Source organism: Pseudophryne corroboree, chromosome 3 (assembly GCF_028390025.1).
Source record: "Pseudophryne corroboree isolate aPseCor3 chromosome 3, aPseCor3.hap2, whole genome shotgun sequence".
Taxonomy (NCBI): domain Eukaryota; kingdom Metazoa; phylum Chordata; class Amphibia; order Anura; family Myobatrachidae; genus Pseudophryne; species Pseudophryne corroboree.
In genome coordinates, this window is record NC_086446.1 from 435,633,655 (window position 1) to 435,653,957 (window position 20,303).

Sequence of the window (20,303 nt, forward strand, 5' to 3'; positions counted from 1 at the left end):
CTTAGGCTACTGGACACCATTAGATCCAGAGGGATCGGTACGCAGGTCTCATCCTCGTCGTCCGTCCCGGAGCCGCGCCGCCGTCCTCCTCACAGAGCTGAAGGTAGAAGCCACGTGAGTATGAGAAGTTAGAAGACATCAGAGGCGTCAGAATACTTCAATGTTCTTCACCGAGGTAACGCACAGCACTGCAGCTGTGCACCATTGCTCCAATTCACCTCACATACTATGTCACTGTAAGGGTGCAGGGCGCAGGGGGGGCGCCCTGGGCAGCAAATAAACCTCTCCTGGCAAAAGATGGGTATATACAGCCGGCCACTGTATATACCTACGAGCCCCCGTTAAAGTTTTGTATTTTAGAGCGGGACAGAAGCCCGCCGCCGAGGGGGCGGGGCTTCTCCCTCAGCACTCACCAGCGCCATTTTTTCTCCACAGCACCGCTGAGAGGAAGCTCCCCGGACTCTCCCCTGCTTAGATCACGGTGACAAGAGGGTTTTAAAGTAGAGAGGGGGGGGCACATAATTGGCGAATTGAGTATAAAAGCGCTATCTGGGTAAACATAAATATTGTGTTTTTGTCCTGGGTTGTTATAGCGCTGGGTGTGTGCTGGCATACTCTCTCTCTCTGTCTCTCCTAAGGGCCTTGTGGGGGAACTGTCCTCAGATAAGAGGGTTCCCTGAGTGTGTGGTGTGTCGTTACGTGTGTGTCGACATGTGAGGTAGAAGGATTTTCGAGGGAGGAGGAGGAGGAGCAAATTAATGTGGTGTTGCCGTCGACGGCGCCGACACCTGACTGGATGGATATGTGGAATGTTTTAAGTGCCAATGTAAATTTATTGCACAAAAGATTGGATAAAGCTGAAGCTAGGGAACAGTCAGGGAGTCAACCCATGCCTGTACCTATGTCGCAGGGACTTTCGGGGTCCCAAAAGCGCCCACTATCCCAAATAGTTGACACGGATACCGACACGGATTCTGACTCCAGTGTCGATTATGAAGATGCAAAATTACAGCCAAAGGTGGCTAAATGTATTCGATATATGATTATTGCAATCAAAGATGTTTTGCATATCACAGAGGAACCCCCTGTCCCTGACCTGCGGGTACACATGTATAAGGGAAAGAAAACTGAGATAAATTTTTCCCCCTCACATGAGCTGAATGAGTTATGTGAAAAAGCTTGGGAATCTCCAGACAAGAAACTGCAGATTCCCAGAAGGATTCTTATGGCGTATCCTTTCCCGCCAATGGACAGGATACGGTGGGATTCATCCCCTAGGGTGGACAAAGCTTTGACACGCTTATCCAAAAAGGTAGCGCTACCTTCCCAAGATATGGCTACCTTCAGGGATCCTGCTGATCGCAAGCAGGAGGTTACCCTGAAGTCCATTTATACACATTTAGGTACCTTACTCAGACCGGCTATTGCGTCGGCATGGGTGTGTAGTGCTGTAGCAGCATGGACAGATACCTTATCAGCGGAATTTGATACCCTGGATAAGGATACCATCCTATTGACCCTAGGACATATAAAAGATGCTGTCTTATATATGAGAGATGCACAAAGAGACATTGGACTATTGGGTTCGAGAATCAACGCTATGTCGATCTCGGCTAGAAGAGTCCTTTGGACCCGACAATGGACAGGTGATGCCGACTCAAAAAGGCATATGGAGGTTTTACCTTACAAGGGTGAGGAATTGTTTGGGGATGGTCTCTCGGACCTGGTCTCCACTGCTACGGCAGGCAAATCTAATTTTTTACCTTATATTCCCTCACAACCTAAGAAAGCACCTCATTATCAAATGCAGTCCTTTCGATCAAAAAGAAACAAGAAAGGCCGTGGATCGTCCTTTCTTGCCAGAGGTAAGGGCAGAGGGAAAAAGCTGCACAACACAGCTAGTTCCCAGGAACAGAAGTCCTCCCCGGCCTCTGCAAAATCCACCGCATGACGCTGGGGCTCCACTAAGGGAGTCTGCCCCAGTGGGGGCACGTCTTCAAATTTTAAGCCACATCTGGGCCCACTCACAGGTGGATCCCTGGGCAATATAAATTGTTTCCCATGGTTACAAACTGGAATTCGAAGAGGTGCCTTCTCGACGGTTTTTCAAATCGGCTCTGCCAACGTCTCCTCAAGAACGGGAGATAATGTTAAATGCAATAGACAAATTGTATCTTCAACAGGTGGTGGTCAAGGTTCCCCCGCTTCAACAGGGCAGGGGATATTACTCAACCCTGTTTGTGGTCCCGAAACCGGACGGTTCGGTCAGACCCATTTTAAATTTAAAATCCCTGAACCTATACTTGAAAAGGTTCAAATTCAAGATGGAATCGCTCAGGGCAGTCATCGCCAGCCTGGAAGGGGGAGATTTTATGGTATCTCTGGACATAAAGGATGCATACCTTCATGTTCCCATATATCCACCTCATCAGGCGTACCTGAGATTTGCGGTAAAGGATTGTCATTACCAATTGCAGACGTTGCCGTTTGGGCTTTCCACGGCCCCGAGAATTTTCACCAAGGTAATGGCGGAAATGATGGTGCTCCTGTGCAAGCAAGGTGTCACAATTATCCCGTACTTGGACGATCTCCTCATAAAAGCGAGATCAAGAGAACAATTACTGAACAGCGTGTCACTTTCACTTAAGGTGTTACAGCAACACGGCTGGATTCTCAATATCCCGAAGTCGCAGCTGGTTCCTACGACTCGTCTACCCTTCTTGGGCATGATTCTGGATACGGACAAGAAAAGGGTGTATCTGCCGATAGAAAAGGCTCAAGAACTCGTGACTTTTGGGACCTACTGGACAAATGGTCCGGGTCGCATCTACAAATACATTGGTTGATCACCCTGTCCCTCAGGGCAAGGGGGTCTCTCCTGTGGTGGCTGCAGAGTGCTCACCTTCTAGAGGGCCGCAGATTTGGCATTCAGGACTGGGTCCTGGTGACCACGGACGCGAGCCTCCGAGGTTGGGGTGCAGTCACACAAGGAAGGAACTTCCAGGGTCTTTGGTCAAGTCAGGAGACTTGTCTTCACATCAACGTCCTGGAGCTAAGGGCCATATTCAACGCCCTTCATCAAGCGGAGACTTTGCTTCGCAACTTACCAGTACTGATCCAGTCAGACAACATCACCGCAGTAGCTCATGTAAACCGCCAGGGCGGCACAAAGAGCAGAGTGGCAATGGCGGAAGCCACAAAGATTCTACGCTGGGCGGAAAACCATGTAAGCGCCCTATCAGCAGTGTTCATTCCGGGAGTGGACAACTGGGAAGCAGACTTCCTCAGCAGGCACGACCTGCATCCGGGAGAGTGGGGACTTCATCAGAAAGTCTTCACGCAGATTGCAAGCCAGTGGGGCCTGCCCCAGATAGACATGATGGCGTCCCGCCTAAACAAAAAACTGCAAAGGTATTGCGCCAGGTCAAGAGACCCTCAGGCGATAGCGGTGGATGCACTAGTGACACAGTGGGTGTTCCACTCAGTATATGTTTTTCCTCCTCTTCCTCTCATCCCAAAGGTGTTGAGAATAATAAGAAAAGGAGGAGTTCGGACAATTCTCATTGTTCCAGATTGGCCACGAAGGGCCTGGTACCCGGAATTGCAGGAGATGCTCACAGAAGATCCGTGGCCTCTTCCTCTAAGACAGGACCTGTTGCAACAGGGGCCCTGTCTGTTCCAAGACTTACTGCGGCTGCGTTTGACGGCATGGCAGTTGAACGCCGGATCCTAGCGGAAAAGGGCATTCCGGATGAGGTCATTCCTACTCTGATAAAGGCTAGGAAGGATGTGACAGCTAAACTTTATCACCGTATATGGCGGAAATATGTTGCTTGGTGTGAGGCCAGGAATGCTCCTACGGAAGAATTCCATCTGGGCCGTTTCCTTCACTTTCTACAAACTGGAGTGAATTTGGGCCTAAAATTAGGCTCCATTAAGGTTCAGATTTCGGCATTGTCCATTTCCTTTCAAAAAGAATTGGCTTCACTTCCAGAAATACAAACTTTTGTAAAGGGAGTGCTTTATATTCAGCCTCCTTTTGTACCTCCGGTGGCGCCTTGGGACCTTAACATGGTTTTGAGTTTCCTTAAGTCGCACTTGTTTGAACCACTTCAGACAGTAGAGTTAAAATATCTCACTTGGAAGGTGGTCATGTTGTTGGCCTTAGCTTCGGCTAGGCGAGTGTCAGAATTGGCGGCTTTGTCTCACAAAAGCCCCTATCTAGTTTTCCATATGGATAGGGCGGAATTGCGGACCCGTCCTCAATTCTTGCCTAAGGTGGTGTCATCCTTTCATATGAACCAACCTATTGTGGTGCCGGTGGCTACACGAGACTTGGAGGATTCCGAGTATCTGGATGTAGTCAGGGCTTTGAAAATTTACGTGGCCAGGACGGCCAAAGTCAGGAAAACTGAAGCGCTGTTTATCCTGTATGCAGCCAAGAAGGTTGGCGCTCCTGCGTGAAAGCAGACTATTGCTCGCTGGATCTGTACCACGATTCAGCAGGCGCATACGACGGCTAGATTGCCATTACCTAAATCAGTCAAGGCCCATTCCACTAGGAAAGTGGGCTCTTCTTGGGCGGCTGCCCGAGGGGTCTCTGCACTACATCTGTGCCGAGCGGCTACTTGGTCAGGGGCAAACACGTTTGCGAAATTCTACAAATTTGATACCCTGGCTGAAGAGGACCTCCTGTTTGCTCAATCGGTGCTGCAGAGTCATCCGCACTCTACCGCCCGTTTGGGAGCTTTGGTATAATCCCCATGGTCCTTACGGAGTCCCCAGCATCCTCTAGGACGTAAGAGAAAATAAGATTTTAAATCTACCGGTAAATCTTTTCTCGTAGTCCGTAGAGGATGCTGGGCGCCCGGCCCAGGTGCGGACTACTTCTGCAAGACTTGTATATAGTTTTGCTTACATAAGGGTTATGTTATGGTTGCTTTCAGTTTCCGACTGAAGCTATGTTGAATTTAATACTGTTAACTGGTTAGTTTATCACAAGTTATACGGTGTGATTGGTGTGGCTGGTATGAATCTTGCCCTTGGTTTAACAAAAATCCTTTCCTTGTACTGTCCGTCTCCTCTGGGCACAGTTTCTCTAACTGAGGTCTGGAGGAGGGGCATAGAGGGAGGAGCCAGTGCACACCCAAATCCTAAAGTCTTTCTTAAAGTGCCCATGTCTCCTGCGGAGCCCGTCTATCCCCATGGTCCTTACGGAGTCCCCAGCATCCTCTACGGACTACGAGAAAAAGATTTACCGGTAGGTTTAAAATCTTATTTAATATAGTATATATTTGTTCATATATATATATATATATATATATTTATATAAATAGCGTTGGGTATAGGATGCCGATAGCCGGGATCCCAGCAGTCAGCATACCGACGCCAGGGTGGTGAGCGCAACGAAGCCCGTTGTGGGCTCGGTGGCTCGTTGTGCTTGCCACAGGTTCTATTTCCACTCTACGGGTGTAGCCCCTGTTAGCCGGGATTCCGACTGCCGGTAATGTAACTACAATCATATATATATAAAATATTTCTTGATTTCCATTAATTACAAATGTAATACAGGAGGTATCTTGGAAATATCCTGCGTACCATTCAGTCTCGATCTGGCCAATAGTATAGGGATCTACAGTAAATTCAACTCTTGGAACTTGACAGTGGAAACCTACACCATCTTCAGATAGGTTGTTCCTGGACCCCCACTCCTACCTATGTTAAGGAGATTCAGATTGTGAAAATGGATCCTTCCAGCCCTCTTCAAACTCATGTATGTAACCAGTTCACATGTGCACACCAACACTGCCGAGTCAGACTTGGTAATACTGACTTTCACTGTGACCAAAGTAGTAGCATACCTCCCAACTTCAGCAGGGGGGAAAGAGGGACATGATGCACCTGTAGGCGTGCCTGTGTCCGAAAAGGGGGCAGGGCCTTGGGTGGAGGGGATGGGGCCTGCGGCATGCCCCTGAATTCGTTATTTTGGGGGCATTGCTGGGCTGCCACCGTCTCACCTTCCTGAATTGTTAGATTCCATACGCATGCATCTATTCAGTGTGATCACCGGCTGCTTTGCAGAGCAGAGGGTCGGTGATCATAGTCTCTCCCAATTGCTCCCCCGCCCACTGGAAATGAGGCCTGCGGGTGGGACAGTGCCCAAATAGCTGGAATCTGGGCGGTTTTGAGAACCGAGTAAAACCGAGTAAAACCGAATCCGCTCATCACTAAGTAAAGGCATGGAAAATCATGCACTGTCTAACCACTTTAAATTAGTTCATAACTTTTCAACGACTGCTATTAAATAGTTCATTGGCATCCAATGGATTAAAGGCCATTGGAGGAAAAGAGATATAGCTAGCCAATTAGCGAGAGAAGCAATGTAAATAATTTTCAAATTGGGTACCCTACAACCAGGGGGCCTTAATTCAGATTTTTAGGTAAAATGGTTCCTGTAGAGGCTAGGGACTTTTTCATTCGTGGTGATGGTGTTGGTAACTTTGTCACTATTTTAAATTGTGCGGATTGAGAACATTTTTATATGTTTTATATATTGAATTTTAATTGTTAATATTTTTTTGAAACAGACTCCCATGTAAGATGCCCCCCCTGCTTTTGTATAGCTGTTATTACAGTAAGCCTTTATATGGAAAACCAATGCACAATCAAAAAGTTTGTGATAATGAGAACTATCTATTGAACTAGAGTGATGACAAGAGGGGTTCAGGCTGCGAGGCCACGCCCTTCCTGTGAGGCCATGCCTGCTTTTGTCAGTGTGAACATCCGGTATTTCTACCGCACTGGGTGTTACATAGCATAGTGACACCCCTGCTTACAGTGTGTTATGTTTGAGCCAATAGAAATACTAAGGGAGTATTTGTCGATTTTTATTTGATTTGGTCGTCGGTTTTATAGCTGATGTAATATTCAAATTTGAAGTGGACAACCAAAACAGAAAAAAAAACACTAGTCAAAATTGACCCACATCAAATTCCATTTTGAAATAGATTTCAAAATTGAATGTTAGTAAATGAGCGATTTGGACAGTGAAATAGAAAGTCTATTTGAGTTGATATACACCTAAATGTCTAATTGCAATAACCTGAAATACATTTTTTAGTTAATGTAAAAAATACCATATTTAACTCTAATAACTAACTCAGTCCAGGCAATTGCAGGTGGGAAACAAGTGTGAATATAAGAAATAAAGTGATATCTCACTGTGAGTCAGAGTGGCAATTGAAGCCTAGGTATGTATTATACCCCATACATTATGAAAGAGATATTTGTCATATAAAACAGAACGGCACATCGTTTAGAAGGTACAGAATGATGGTACCTCACTTGACATTAGACTTTAACATTAGAGATTAGCTGTGGCACATAGGCCATAAATTGCTTAAAGTGAGACACATCCTTCATATTAAATTGGGTGACTCAATATAACAGTAAAAAATTGCATCTTGGGGGTAATTCAGACTTGATCATAGATGTGTTAAATTTCGCACATCCATGATCACTTTCACAGACATGCAGGGGGACACCCAGCACAGGGCTAGTCTGCCCCGCATGTCTGTCTCCCCCCCCCCCCCCCCCGCACAGGTATAAAAGCATCACACAGTGGCGATGCTTTTGTAACTGAAGAGTAGCTCCCTACCAGCGCAGTTCCTGCGTGCTGTCAGGGAGCTACCCGTCGCTCTCTGGGTCGCGGCAACTGCGGGTGATGTCACGCAACCACCGCGGCCCGACCCCCCCGCACAGTCCAGGCACGCCTGTGTTGCCCGGACCACGCCCCCCAAAACGGCAACCCAACTCTGCCGGCCCGCCCCCTCCCGCCCAGCGAACACCTCTGCCTGTCAATCTGGCAGAGGCGATCACTGGGCTGAGATGCCGATCACAGCTCTGGCATGCGCCGTCACTCTGCGGCACCTGCGCATGCGCAGTTAAGACCTGATCGCCCGCTGTGCGAAAATTCACAGCAGCGATCAAGTCTGAATTAGCCCCTATGTTTGGTATTTATGTTTAGGGTTTTTTTTATTTTTTTTATTTTGCTTTTTCATTTTCCTCTTGTGCTGCTAAACACTTTCCATCTAAGTGATTTGGGAATTATGATGCTAAAAACTTATCAGGAAAATATTCTGCAGTGTTACACTGAGCTGCAGATTCTTATGGTGGTGTACAATTGCTTAAGTTAGATCACTTGATCGCCATCTCTCTTAACCAAGCATATGCCCAGTGATCAGGGCCGGCAACAGAAATCTTGGGGCCCGGTACAATGGTATCTGTATAGTATGTATGTAGGGAAGGGGCCGGCGTACAGCGCAGCATCAGCGTCATGACAGGACCGGACCAAGTGACAGGCTAAGTGGGGGGGAGGCGGGGGGGGAGGCTAGCGGGGGTTGAAGCAGCCTGCGTATTCATTTCTTTAGTTAGCTGGCAGTATAGTGAGCAGTATAAAAATTAATAGATGTTGCGGACCCCTTTTATGTGTCCCTGATCCACGGGGTCCCTCAACCTTCGGGGCCCCATATGGATGTCCCCTTTGTCCCCCCCTGTTGCCAGGCCTGCCAGTGGTGCGGAGTAGGGGTGGATAAAAAGTATATAGGCTTTGGTCTACCCGAAGACCCGGGAGTGCTGGGAAGACATAACTCTCTTGGTGGGCCACAGCAGTGTATAGCTTTAGTAAGGGCCGCTGATGGGGTAGAGGTATGTACCCTAGAGTTACCACTCCTCCTTAGCAGTAGGGCCTGCTTAAGCTCTTGTCTGCTGTGCATATGTCCTCTAAAAAGACTACTTCCACTTGCACAAAATTCTTTGGGGTCGTGTTAGAGGTTGTGGATGAGCATAAATTTCAGAAATGTGCAACTCATATGTGTGTACCCTATTACCCAAGTGTGCACAGAGTACAATCTTGCAAATTACTGCACAAACAGGTACAGTGCTCACTCTGGATCAGCCCCAGTGTTCAGATATTAAAACACTTATAGCGAGCTGTCCTTGTCATTAAAAGGTGACCTTTATGAAAGTAAATTTTGACGTAAATACCTGCAAAATGTAACCATCCACATCCACAGTAGGTAGTACCGCAGCAGATATCTCAGATATCTTTTATGGATCCCCCATTTTCAATCACAAAAGCAACCTCCATGTCTCTCCCAATCCTACCCTCGTCATTCCCTTTCTATCATCTATAAATTAATAACTGACCGGGCTTTCCCCTCTAGACCAAAATATATGAGTGACTGAGAAGCAAACTTAAAGGGTTTGATAGGGGAAGACGACTGGGCCGAGATATTCAATAATACCTTTTCCTCCTCTTCAAATGTGTTGGTAATGGAAACACACTATAAGATGCTCTCGCGATGGTACCGATGCCCTAGTCTGCTGGCTAAAATGTATCCTGGGGTGCCAAATACCTGCTGGAGATGTGGGGTGGGTGTTGGAATTCCTTTACATATTTGGTGGGAGTGTCCTCTCCTGAAACTTTATTGGCAGAAAGTTGTAGAAATTGCTAGTACTATATTGGAGGAGTACCTGCAATCCTGCCCTAGTTTTTGGCTGGTAAATCTTTTAAGAAGACCTCAATCTCAATTCAAAAAATATTTACTCTGTCATTCTCAGTGCCTCACAAGTGCAGTGCACTGGAAATCCAGTGTGATTCCTTTGATATCTGAGTGTAAGATGTAAAAAATATAAAGAATCAGACCATTATAAATCTTTGCGATAAAAGGCAGCGTGAGTTCCCTTCCTTTACTGTAACTGTCTTGAACCATTACCTCTGATCCTGGGGTCACGAAGCTCCCTTATTGTCTTGCTCTTTTCTTTCTGTTTCTTTAAACATCTTAGTGATATTTGGTGGACCCCTTTCTTTGAAAGTAAAGCATTCATAATCATAACCAGAAATAACGACACTGAGACTTGAATTTTGGCAGAAAATTGCTAGCTATTTGTCCCTAACCATTAGGAAACCTGTAATAAAGAGATTAATTTAATATGCCGCTCCAGCTGGCATATGGTGGCGGCCCAAAAGAACGGCTCACTTAATCTAAATTAAACTTAAAATAACTCAACCCTATAAATTTACTAAAACTTACCATAAACCGGTAATAGGTGACAACTCAACCCCCACAGTGACTACCCACCGCTCCTGGGTGCCCTGCCGCTGCCTTCCCGGACGGGTGGTCAAGCGGCCATAAGTCGATGGAGGTGAGTGCACCTAAACCACAACCAACTGTAAAACACTACAGTTTTCTCTACAATACGAAACTGCCGTTCTTTTCCGCCAATAAATAGCTAACGAAAACAGCCAACAACTTAGAGCCAAATCACCACGTGCCACAATGTCCAACTACCAGGGCGGGAGGGTGGGAAACCAGATCACCAAGACTTAAAATGGCTTCACCTTCCCTATATATATCAAGCCCTCCCCTTAAAGAAGGCTGTACTTTCCTCACAGCTAGGTCCACTCCTCCCCAGATGTTTAACTCTTTCCTCTCCTATGCAGTCAATACTCTCTTCTTCTCTCTCCTTTCTCTATATATCTTCCCTGTTCTTCGTTATGGCAAATATATTGTTCGATTGTAACATGTTTTATTTGATAATATATTGTCTATCTCATCAGGTTTCTTTACAAGGGATCATGACATTAAGTCTTGACCTCAGATATTTAAATTTTTAATGAGAGCCAGAGATTTTATTATACAGTGTATGTCGCTTATATTACATGATTCATACCTGTAAAATGCCTAATAAAAACTATTTGCAAAAAGAAAAAGAAAAAAGAAAGCAACCCCCATAAGTTTCTATGGTGACTGCTATATACTGTGAGATTTACCAAGCTCCAGAATGCAGATGGCATTAGCCATTGTAACCAATAAGATACACACCACAACATTTCCCGGGAGAGGGTTTCTTAGGATCCCTCCCCGGCAATGACAGCTCACACATGTGTGGTCTGCTGGCCGAGAATGCGCAGTAGCGTGGCCACCCATCACAGCAGAAAGTAAGTTGTCTATTCAGCAAACATTTTACATTCACACATCTTAGGGATGGGAGCATGGTGGTCATTCCGAGTTGTTTGCTCGCTAGCAGTTTTTAGCAGCCGTGCAAACGCTATGCCGCTGTCCTCTGGGAGTGTATCTTAGCTTAGCAGAAGTGTGAATGAAAGGATCGCAGAGTGACTACAAAATAATTTTGTGCAGTTTCAGAGTAGCTTCAGACCTACTCAGCGCTTGCGATCACTTCAGACTATTCAGTTCCTGTTTTGACGTCACGAACACGCCCTGCGTTCGCCCAGCCACGCCTGCGTTTTTCCTGGCACGCCTGCGTTTTTTCTGGGATGCCTGCGTTTTTCCGAACACTTCCTGAAAACGGTCAGTTGACACCCAGAAACGCCCTCTTCCTGTCAATCACTCTGCGGCCAGCAGTGCGACTGAAATGCTTCGCTAGACCTTGTGTGAAACTACATTGTTCGTTGTAATAGTACGACGCGCGTGCGCATTGCGCCGCATACGCATGCGCAGAAGTGTTGATTTTTTGCCTGATCGCTGCGCAAGCAGCTAGCGATCAACTCGGAATGACCCCCCATATTAGAGCCCTGTCCTTGTGTATCTTTTAGGTGCACAATGTCATATTGCTGTGATATAAGCAGCAATAAGAAATTATAGTTAGTCTAAAAATTGATAATAAAGACACTTAAGTATTTCATTCTGTATACTAGTGAAGACATTTCTTTTTTTTTCAATTTATGACTTCAAATGTAAAACTTCTGTTTATTATTTTCTTAAATGAAGGTTGTAAATTAGGTATTTTTGGCGGGATGTAATTAATATCCCGGCTATCGGGATCCTGGCGTTCAGGATCCCGATGTTGGAATCCCGACAGCCGAGAATGCTGATAGCCTCGCCAGGGCTATTCCCACTCGTGGGTGTCCACAACACCCATAGAGTGGGAATAGAACATGTGGCGAGCGCAGTGTGCCACAGTCCCCTTAGCATAGTGAGCCCACAAGGGGCTACATAGCACTCACCCCACTGCGTCATTCTGGCGGGTGGGGTGCTGCTGTCAGGATAATGAAAGCCGGCATCCCGTCCGCCGGGATTTCAGATTCAACCCATTTTTGGCAATTAAATGCCAGGTAATCCACTTTAAATTATTAAATTAGTTTAAAGCAGGCATATATGTTTATTTAACTTTCGCAAAAGCATTTCTTAGTACATACTGTACCATTAAAGGAAGTGGGCTATGCCACAGCAGCAGGGGGAAGCAGCATATAAAAGTACTTACAAAATTCCTACTTCATTAAAATGCAATTAACAATCTATTATTTTGATGTTTTAAACACATGGCTGGTTTTATGTTTAGACTAGATAACTAGATTAATGTGGGAAGATGAAACTTCACATTTTGCAGAGTGTAGTAACTGAAACCATTTAGTATAGGTGACAAATAAAATATTCTATTGTACAGTGTAGGGGGAGGAATGTGATCACTAGGAAGATGTTATATGGATGGCTAGTTCCAAAGAAAGCATTTTATAGGCAACAAGCATCGTACCTGTATTTATGCAGAATAGCTTTGCTGATCTCTTTGTTCTGCTGTAAAGCTTGTAACCACTCGTAGTCTCTCTGTCCCTCCGCGAAAAGGATGTACTTTGTCTCCTGGGAAACCCACAAAGGAATGTGTTATTAACGGACCTTCCCCAATTGTCCTCATCAAGTATTTATTAGTGCAGGTGGTACTCCTAAGAAATGTGCCATGGTCAGAGCCTTTGTAATAGGGAGAGGAAAGCACAGATAACCTTTCTTTCCCACACTCAGAAGTTATGATCAGCTTCTGCTGCGCTATGAATCAATCATGATCTGAAGAGTAAACGTTCAGAATGTCGACAATGATAGAATTGCAGTATGACATTGGCCGGTATTCAATTACCTGCGAATAAACATCGGGAGCAAAATGGCAGTTTTTCGCGATTTTTCCCAGATGTTTCTTCAATATTTTTTTCCGGGCTATCCAATTAGGTCAACCGAAAAAAATACCTTTTCACCCGAAAACACACAGGTTCAGTAAAAGCTTTGTGGATTCAGTATAAACAGACAATACTTAATAGAGAGCGCTTAAATTACAATCACATTTATTCAATGTTAAAATGTAGATAAAAATAAATCACATTTATATACATAAATTATGCATGTATGGCACTTAAAAGGCTGTAAATGCTTCAATTGCTGCTAATGAACTATGGCCCTCATTCCCAGTCGTTCGCTCGGTATTTTTAATCGCATCGCAGTGAAATTCCGCTTAGTGCGCATGCGCAATATTCGCACTGCGACTGCGCCAAGTATCTTTGCTATGAAGATAGTATTTTTACTCACGGCTTTTTCATCGCTCCGGCGATCGTAATGTGATTGACAGGAAATGGGTGTTACTGGGCGGAAACAGGCCGTTTTATGGGAGTGTGGCTGAAAACGCTACCGTTTCCGGTAAAAACGCAGGAGTGGCCGGAGAAACGGGGGAGTGGTTGGGCGAACGCTGGGTGTGTTTGTGACGTCAAACCAGGAACGACAAGCACTGAACTGATCGCACAGGCAGAGTAAGTCTGGAGCTACTCAGAAACTGCTAAGTAGTTTGTGAGCGCAATATTGCGAATACATCGGTCGCAATTTTAAGATGCTAAGATACACTCCCAGTAGGCGGCGGCTTAGCGTGTGTAACTCTGCTAAATTCGCCTTGCGACCGATCAACTCGGAATGAGGGCCTATATACAGTAGCTCCACGATATTCTTAAAGTTCACAAATATATAGGCAGTCCATAACCATATATTGTGTATCTTAATATATTAGTTTGGCCGAAGTAGCTTGATATCCAGTTATTTATATATCCTATGGATTATTTGTGTATAAGGATATATACAATTGCTAAAAAGAATTTGCTGTAGGTGTGAATCCAGATATTATATGGATGCAAATGCTGCAGTCATTGGATCCAAAGTATCCTGATGTGTGCACTCACCGGGACCCGGTATTCACCATTCGTCGCTCTGCTTCACTATTAAACTGCTAGTGTGGTGTGTGATTTGAACAAATTGCAGTGACCGGTAAGGTCAGTGTAATGTTTACACCTCACCTCGCTGCAGGCTGGATAGTGATGCTTCTTGTTGAATGGAGCGGTCAACGGCTGTGGCTGTAACCCGCAGGCTGTATCTTTGACCGGTATTAAAGAGTAGTCTCAGTCTGTTCAGGTCGGAAAGACCAAGTGCGGTAGGCAGCAACCGGCTGGAAACACCTATCATCAGGCTATGATGTGCCCATATAGTAGCTGGATATCTGGAGCAGATGGAGACCAATAGTCCAAAGCAAACGGTTTAATCTCTGCACCAGTGCCGATTTCCTTTACACGTTTCTCCGTTGTAGTATTAGAACGGTTTCATCAGAAGGTATCTCCCTGTGGTCCACAGTCTGTCTTTTAAACAGAGTCTCCTCCAATGGTATAATCCTGCTCATTATAGGGTACAGGTGTGCCACAGGTGTCACATGCATATAGAATCTCGTACCTGGATTAGTATTCGATCTAACCATATTTTCTAAGCATCATATTCCAATAATATAATAACATCTTACAAGTAATAATACATTACATACATGTTCATCATTACAAATTAAAAATTATTAAAAGAGAGCTTCCTAAATTAACAATGGCAGCGCGTGGACTTAAAGCAACTAAGTATAGTAGCAGCTGATCTGCAAGACAAATATATGTGAGACATCGATTTTCATTTGTGGCCACTATGGCCAAGCGGTCAAAGACACCAACTCACAATCCACCAACCCAGGTTCAAAACCCACTCCCCCCAATCCCACAGAGAAATTCTTTTTCCTTTTAAAATACTACTATAGTTATAGTTTTATTTTCAAAGTAATTATTATTACATCACTGCATTCATTTCTTTTGTGGTTATTATCCCATCCGTTTTTCCCTGTGTTATCACAATATTTACTACCTTTGTCTGATCTAGATACAACCACCACCAGAGGCCCACATCTCATTACTAGAAATTATATCTCTACTGATTTTAAAAAGGATGAAATGTATAGGGAAAAAATACTATAAGGAAACAGGACAACCAGAATTAGCGTTAAAAAAGATTAATATAGAAATACTGCTTACCGATAGTAATACAGGATATTAAGGCCCACCCCATAGAAGATGTCCTTTTTCTGAACAAAGATATACCAACAGGTCACATAAATACCTCAAGGGCCATATGTCCCTCTATAACATCTATCTAGCCATATGCTATCATTAGTGTAAATTTCCTTATTATACCCAGAGGCCCACAGTAAAACTTTAGTAATACCCGCCCTAACACAGAATATAATCAGAGGGGGACGAGACCGAAAAATAAAGATCAGATATCTAATATAAATAGAGAAACACCCAGCTCCTCCTCTGGTTCCTCTTTTTTAGAGAAAGATCTGTACCCCATCTGGAAGAGTCGGAACAAATTTTCAGTTCTGGGTCAAGACTCTCCAAAGAGAAAAGATCGGGAAGAAGAGGATGCAGAGGAGAGAGCAAAAAATATCACCAAAAGCGCAAGAAGAGACTGAGAAATAATAAGATTTTACTCACCGGTAAATCTATTTCTCGTAGTCCGTAGTGGATGCTGGGAACTCCGTAAGGACCATGGGGAATAGCGGCTCCGCAGGAGACTGGGCACAACTAAAGAAAGCTTTAGGACTACCTGGTGTGCACTGGCTCCTCCCTCTATGACCCTCCTCCAGACCTCAGTTAGGATACTGTGCCCGGAAGAGCTGACACAATAAGGAAAGGATTTGGAATCCCGGGTAAGACTCATACCAGCCACACCAATCACACCGTATAACTCGCGATACTATACCCAGTTAACAGTATGAAATATAACTGAGCCTCTCAACAGATGGCTCAACAATAACCCTTTAGTTAACCAATAACTATATACAAGTATTGCAGACAATCCGCACTTGGGACGGGCGCCCAGCATCCACTACGGACTACGAGAAATAGATTTAGCGGTGAGTAAAATCTTATTTTCTCTAACGTCCTAAGTGGATGCTGGGAACTCCATAAGGACCATGGGGATTATACCAAAGCTCCCAAACGGGCGGGAGAGTGCGGATGACTCTGCAGCACCGAATGAGCGAACTTTAGGTCCTCCTCAGCCAGGGTATCAAACTTGTAGAATTTAGCAAATGTGTTTGACCCCGACCAAGTAGCTGCTCGGCAAAGTTGTAAAGCCGAGACCCCTCGGGCAGCCGCCCAAGAAGAGCCCACCTTCCTTGTGGAATGGGCTTTAACAGATTTAGGATGCGGCAGTACAGCCACAGAATGTGCAAGTTGAATCGTGCTACAGATCCAGCGAGCAATAGTCTGCTTTGAAGCAGGCGCACCCAACTTGTTGGGTGCATGCAGGATAAATAGCGAGTCAGTCTTTCTGACTCCAGCTGTCCTGTAAACATAGATTTTTAGGGCCCGGATTACGTCCAGCAACTTGGAATCCTCCAAGTCCCGAGTAGCCGCAGGCACCACAATAGGCTGGTTCAAATGAAAAGCTGAAACCACCTTAGGGAGAAATTGGGGACGAGTCCTCAATTCCACCCTATCCATATGGAAAATCAGATAAGGGCTTTTACATGATAAAGCCGCCAATTCTGACACACGCCTGGCCGAAGCCAAGGCTAACAGCATGACCACTTTCCACGTGAGATATTTTAAATCCACGGTTTTAAGTGGTTCAAACCAATGTGACTTTAGGAAATTCAACACCACGTTGAGATCCCAAGGTGCCACTGGGGGCACAAAAGGGGGCTGAATATGCAGCATTCCCTTAACAAATGTCTGAACTTCAGGTAGTGAAGCCAGTTCTTTCTGGAAGAAAATCGATAGAGCCGAAATCTGGACCTTAATGGAACCCAATTTTAGGCCCATAGTCACCCCTGACTGTAGGAAGTGCAGAAAACGGCCCAGCTGAAATTCCTCCGTTGGGGCCTTCCTGGACTCACACCACGCAACATATTTTCGCCATATGCGGTGATAATGGTTTGCGGTCACTTCTTTCCTAGCTTTAATCAGCGTAGGGATGACTTCCTCCGGAATGCCCTTTTCCTTCAGGATCCGGCGTTCAACCGCCATGCCGTCAAACGCAGCCGCGGTAAGTCTTGGAACAGACAGGGCCCCTGCTGCAGCAGGTCCTGTCTGAGCGGCAGAGGCCATGGGTCCTCTGAGATCATTTCTTGAAGTTCTGGGTACCAAGCTCTTCTTGGCCAATCCGGAACAATGAGTATAGTTCTTACTCCTCTTCGTCTTATTATCCTCAGTACCTTGGGTATGAGAGGAAGAGGAGGGAACACATAAACCGACTGGTACACCCACGGTGTCACTAGAGCTTCCACAGCTATTGCCTGAGGGTCTCTCGACCTGGCGCAATATCTTTCTAGCTTTTTGTTGAGGCGGGACGCCATCATGTCCACCTGTGGCCGTTCCCAGCGATTTACAATCAGCTGAAAAACTTCTGGATGAAGTCCCCACTCTCCCGGGTGGAGGTCGTGCCTGCTGGGGAAGTCTGCTTCCCAGTTGTCCACTCCCGGAATGAACACTGCTGACAGTGCTAACACGTGATTTTCCGCCCATCGGAGAATCCTTGTGGCTTCTGCCATCGCCGTCCTGCTTCTCGTGCCGCCCTGTCGGTTTACATGGGCGACCCCCGTGATGTCTGACTGGATCAGTACCGGCTGGTTTTGAAGCAGGGGTCTTGCCTGACTTAGGGCATTGTAGATGGCCCTTAGTTCCAGAATATTTATGTGTAGGGAAATCTCCTGGCTTGACCATAGCCCTTGGAAGTTTCTTCCCTGTGTGACTGCCCCCCAGCCTCGAAGGCTGGCATCCGTGGTCACCAGGACCCAGTCCTGTATGCCGAATCTGCGGCCCTCTAGAAGATGAGCACTCTGCAGCCACCACAGCAGAGACACCCTGGTCCTTGGAGACAGGGTTATCAGGTGATGCATCTGAAGATGGGAACCGGACCAGCTGTCCAACAGATCCCACTGAAAGATTCTTGCATGGAACCTGCCGAATGGAATTGCTTCGTAGGAAGCTACCATTTTTCCTAGGACTCGCGTGCAGTGATGCACCGAGACCTGTTTTGGTTTCAGGAGATCTCTGACTAGAGACGACAACTCCTTGGCTTTCTCCTCCGGGAGAAACACCCTTTTCTGGTCTGTGTCCAGAACCATCCCCAGAAACAGTAGACGTGTCGTAGGAACCAGCTGTGACTTTGGAATATTCAGAATCCAACCGTGCTGTTGTAGCACCTCCCGAGATAGTGCTACCCCGACCAACAACTGCTCCCTGGACCTCACCTTTATAAGGAGATCGTCCAAGTATGGGATAATTAAAACTCCCTTTTTTCGAAGGAGTATCATCATTTCGGCCATTACCTTGGTAAATACCCTCGGTGCCGTGGACAGACCAAACGGCAACGTCTGGAATTGGTAATGACAGTCCTGTACCACAAATCTGAGGTACTCCTGGTGAGGAAGGTAAATGGGGACATGCAGGTAAGCATCCTTGATGTCCAGTGATACCATGCAATCCCCTTCCTCCAGGCTTGAAATAACCGCCCTGAGCGATTCCATCTTGAACTTGAACCTTTTTATATAGGTGTTCAAGGATTTAAAATTTAAAATGGGTCTCACCGAACCGTCCGGTTTCGGTACCACAAACATTGTGGAATAGTAATCCCTTCCTTGTTGAAGGAGGGGTACCTTGACTATCACCTGCTGCGAATACAGCTTGTGAATTGCCTCCAGCACTGCCTCCCTGTCCGGGGGAGCTGTTGGCAAGGCAGATTTGAGGAAACGGCGAGGGGGAGACGTCTCGAATTCCAGCTTGTACCCCTGAGATACTACTTGTAGAATCCAGAGATCCACCCGTGAGCGAGCCCACTGGTCGCTGAAGTTCTTGAGACGGGCCCCCACCGTACCTGGCTCCGCCTGTGGAGCCCCAGCGTCATGCGGTGGACTTAGAGGAAGCGGGGGAGGACTTTTGTTCCTGGGAACTGGCTGTATGCTGCAGCTTTTTTCCTCTACCTCTGCCTCTGGGCAGAAAGGACGCGCCTTTAACCCGCTTGCCTTTCTGGGGCCGAAAGGACTGTACCTGATAATACGGTGCTTTCTTTGGCTGTGAGGGAACATGGGGTAAAGAGCTGAGAAGCCGGCTGTCCCACATCTGATATGTCGTCAAACCTTTTATGTAAGGAGTTGACACTGTCGCGTAATTCCTTACACATATCCATCCACTCTGGTGTCGACCCCGCAGGGGGTGACATCACATTTATCGGCACCTGCTCCGCCTCCACATAAGCCTCCTCATCAAACATGTCGACACAGCCGTACCGACACACCGCACACACACAGGGAATGCTCTGACTGAGGACAGGACCCCACAAAGCCCTTTGGGGAGACAGAGAGAGAGTATGCCAGCACACACCAGAGCGCTATATAAAACAGGGATACACACTACACAGTGATTTTACCCCTTATAGCTGCTTATATATCACAGATTGCGCCTAAATTTAGTGCCCCCCCCCCTCTCTTTTTTACCCTATGTAGTCTGGAACTGCAGGGGAGAGCCTGGGGAGCGATCCTCCTTTCTGTGAGGGAAAATGGCGCCAGTGTGCTGAGGGAGATAGCCCCGCCCCTTTTCCGGCGGGCTTCTCCCGCTTTTTTTATACAGTTATGGCAGGGGATTTTACACATATATAGTCTTAAAGGCTATATTATGTGTTAATTTGCCAAGTAAGGTACTTATATTGCAGCCCAGGGCGCCCCCCCCAGCGCCCTGCACCCATCAGTGACCGGAGTATGTGGTGTGCCTGGGGAGCAATGGCGCACAGCTGCAGTGCTGTGCGCTACCTTAATGAAGACCGAAGTCTTCTGCCGCCGATTTCCAGGAACGTCTTCTTGCTTCTGGCTCTGCTAGGGGGACGGCGGCGCGGCTCCGGGACCGGACGACCGAGGCTGGGCCTGTGTTCGATCCCTCTGGAGCTAATGGTGTCCAGTAGCCTAGAAGCCCAAGCTAGCTGCAAGCAGGTAGGTTCACTTCTCTCCCCTAGGTCCCTCGTAGCAGTGAGTCTGTTGCCAGCAGATCTCACTGAAAATAAAAAACCTAAATATTACTTTCTTTCTAAGAGCTCAGGAGAGCCCCTAGTGTGCATCCAGCTCGGCCGGGCACAAAATTCTAACTGAGGTCTGGAAAAGGGTCATAGAGG

At 46.4% G+C, this 20,303-nt stretch overlaps 1 protein-coding gene across 3 annotated transcripts in view; it reads right to left on the reverse strand.

The window, feature by feature from the left end:
- The window catches only part of ST6GALNAC1 (ST6 N-acetylgalactosaminide alpha-2,6-sialyltransferase 1), a 315,054-nt gene that overhangs the window by 76,675 nt on the left and 218,076 nt on the right, over positions 1-20,303 (reverse strand). For all 3 annotated transcript variants that reach the window (XM_063960425.1, XM_063960426.1, XM_063960424.1), the window contains exon 6: positions 12,556-12,659. In XM_063960425.1, the coding sequence (XP_063816495.1) occupies positions 12,556-12,659 (104 nt within the window). The remainder of the gene's footprint in view (positions 1-12,555; positions 12,660-20,303) is intronic.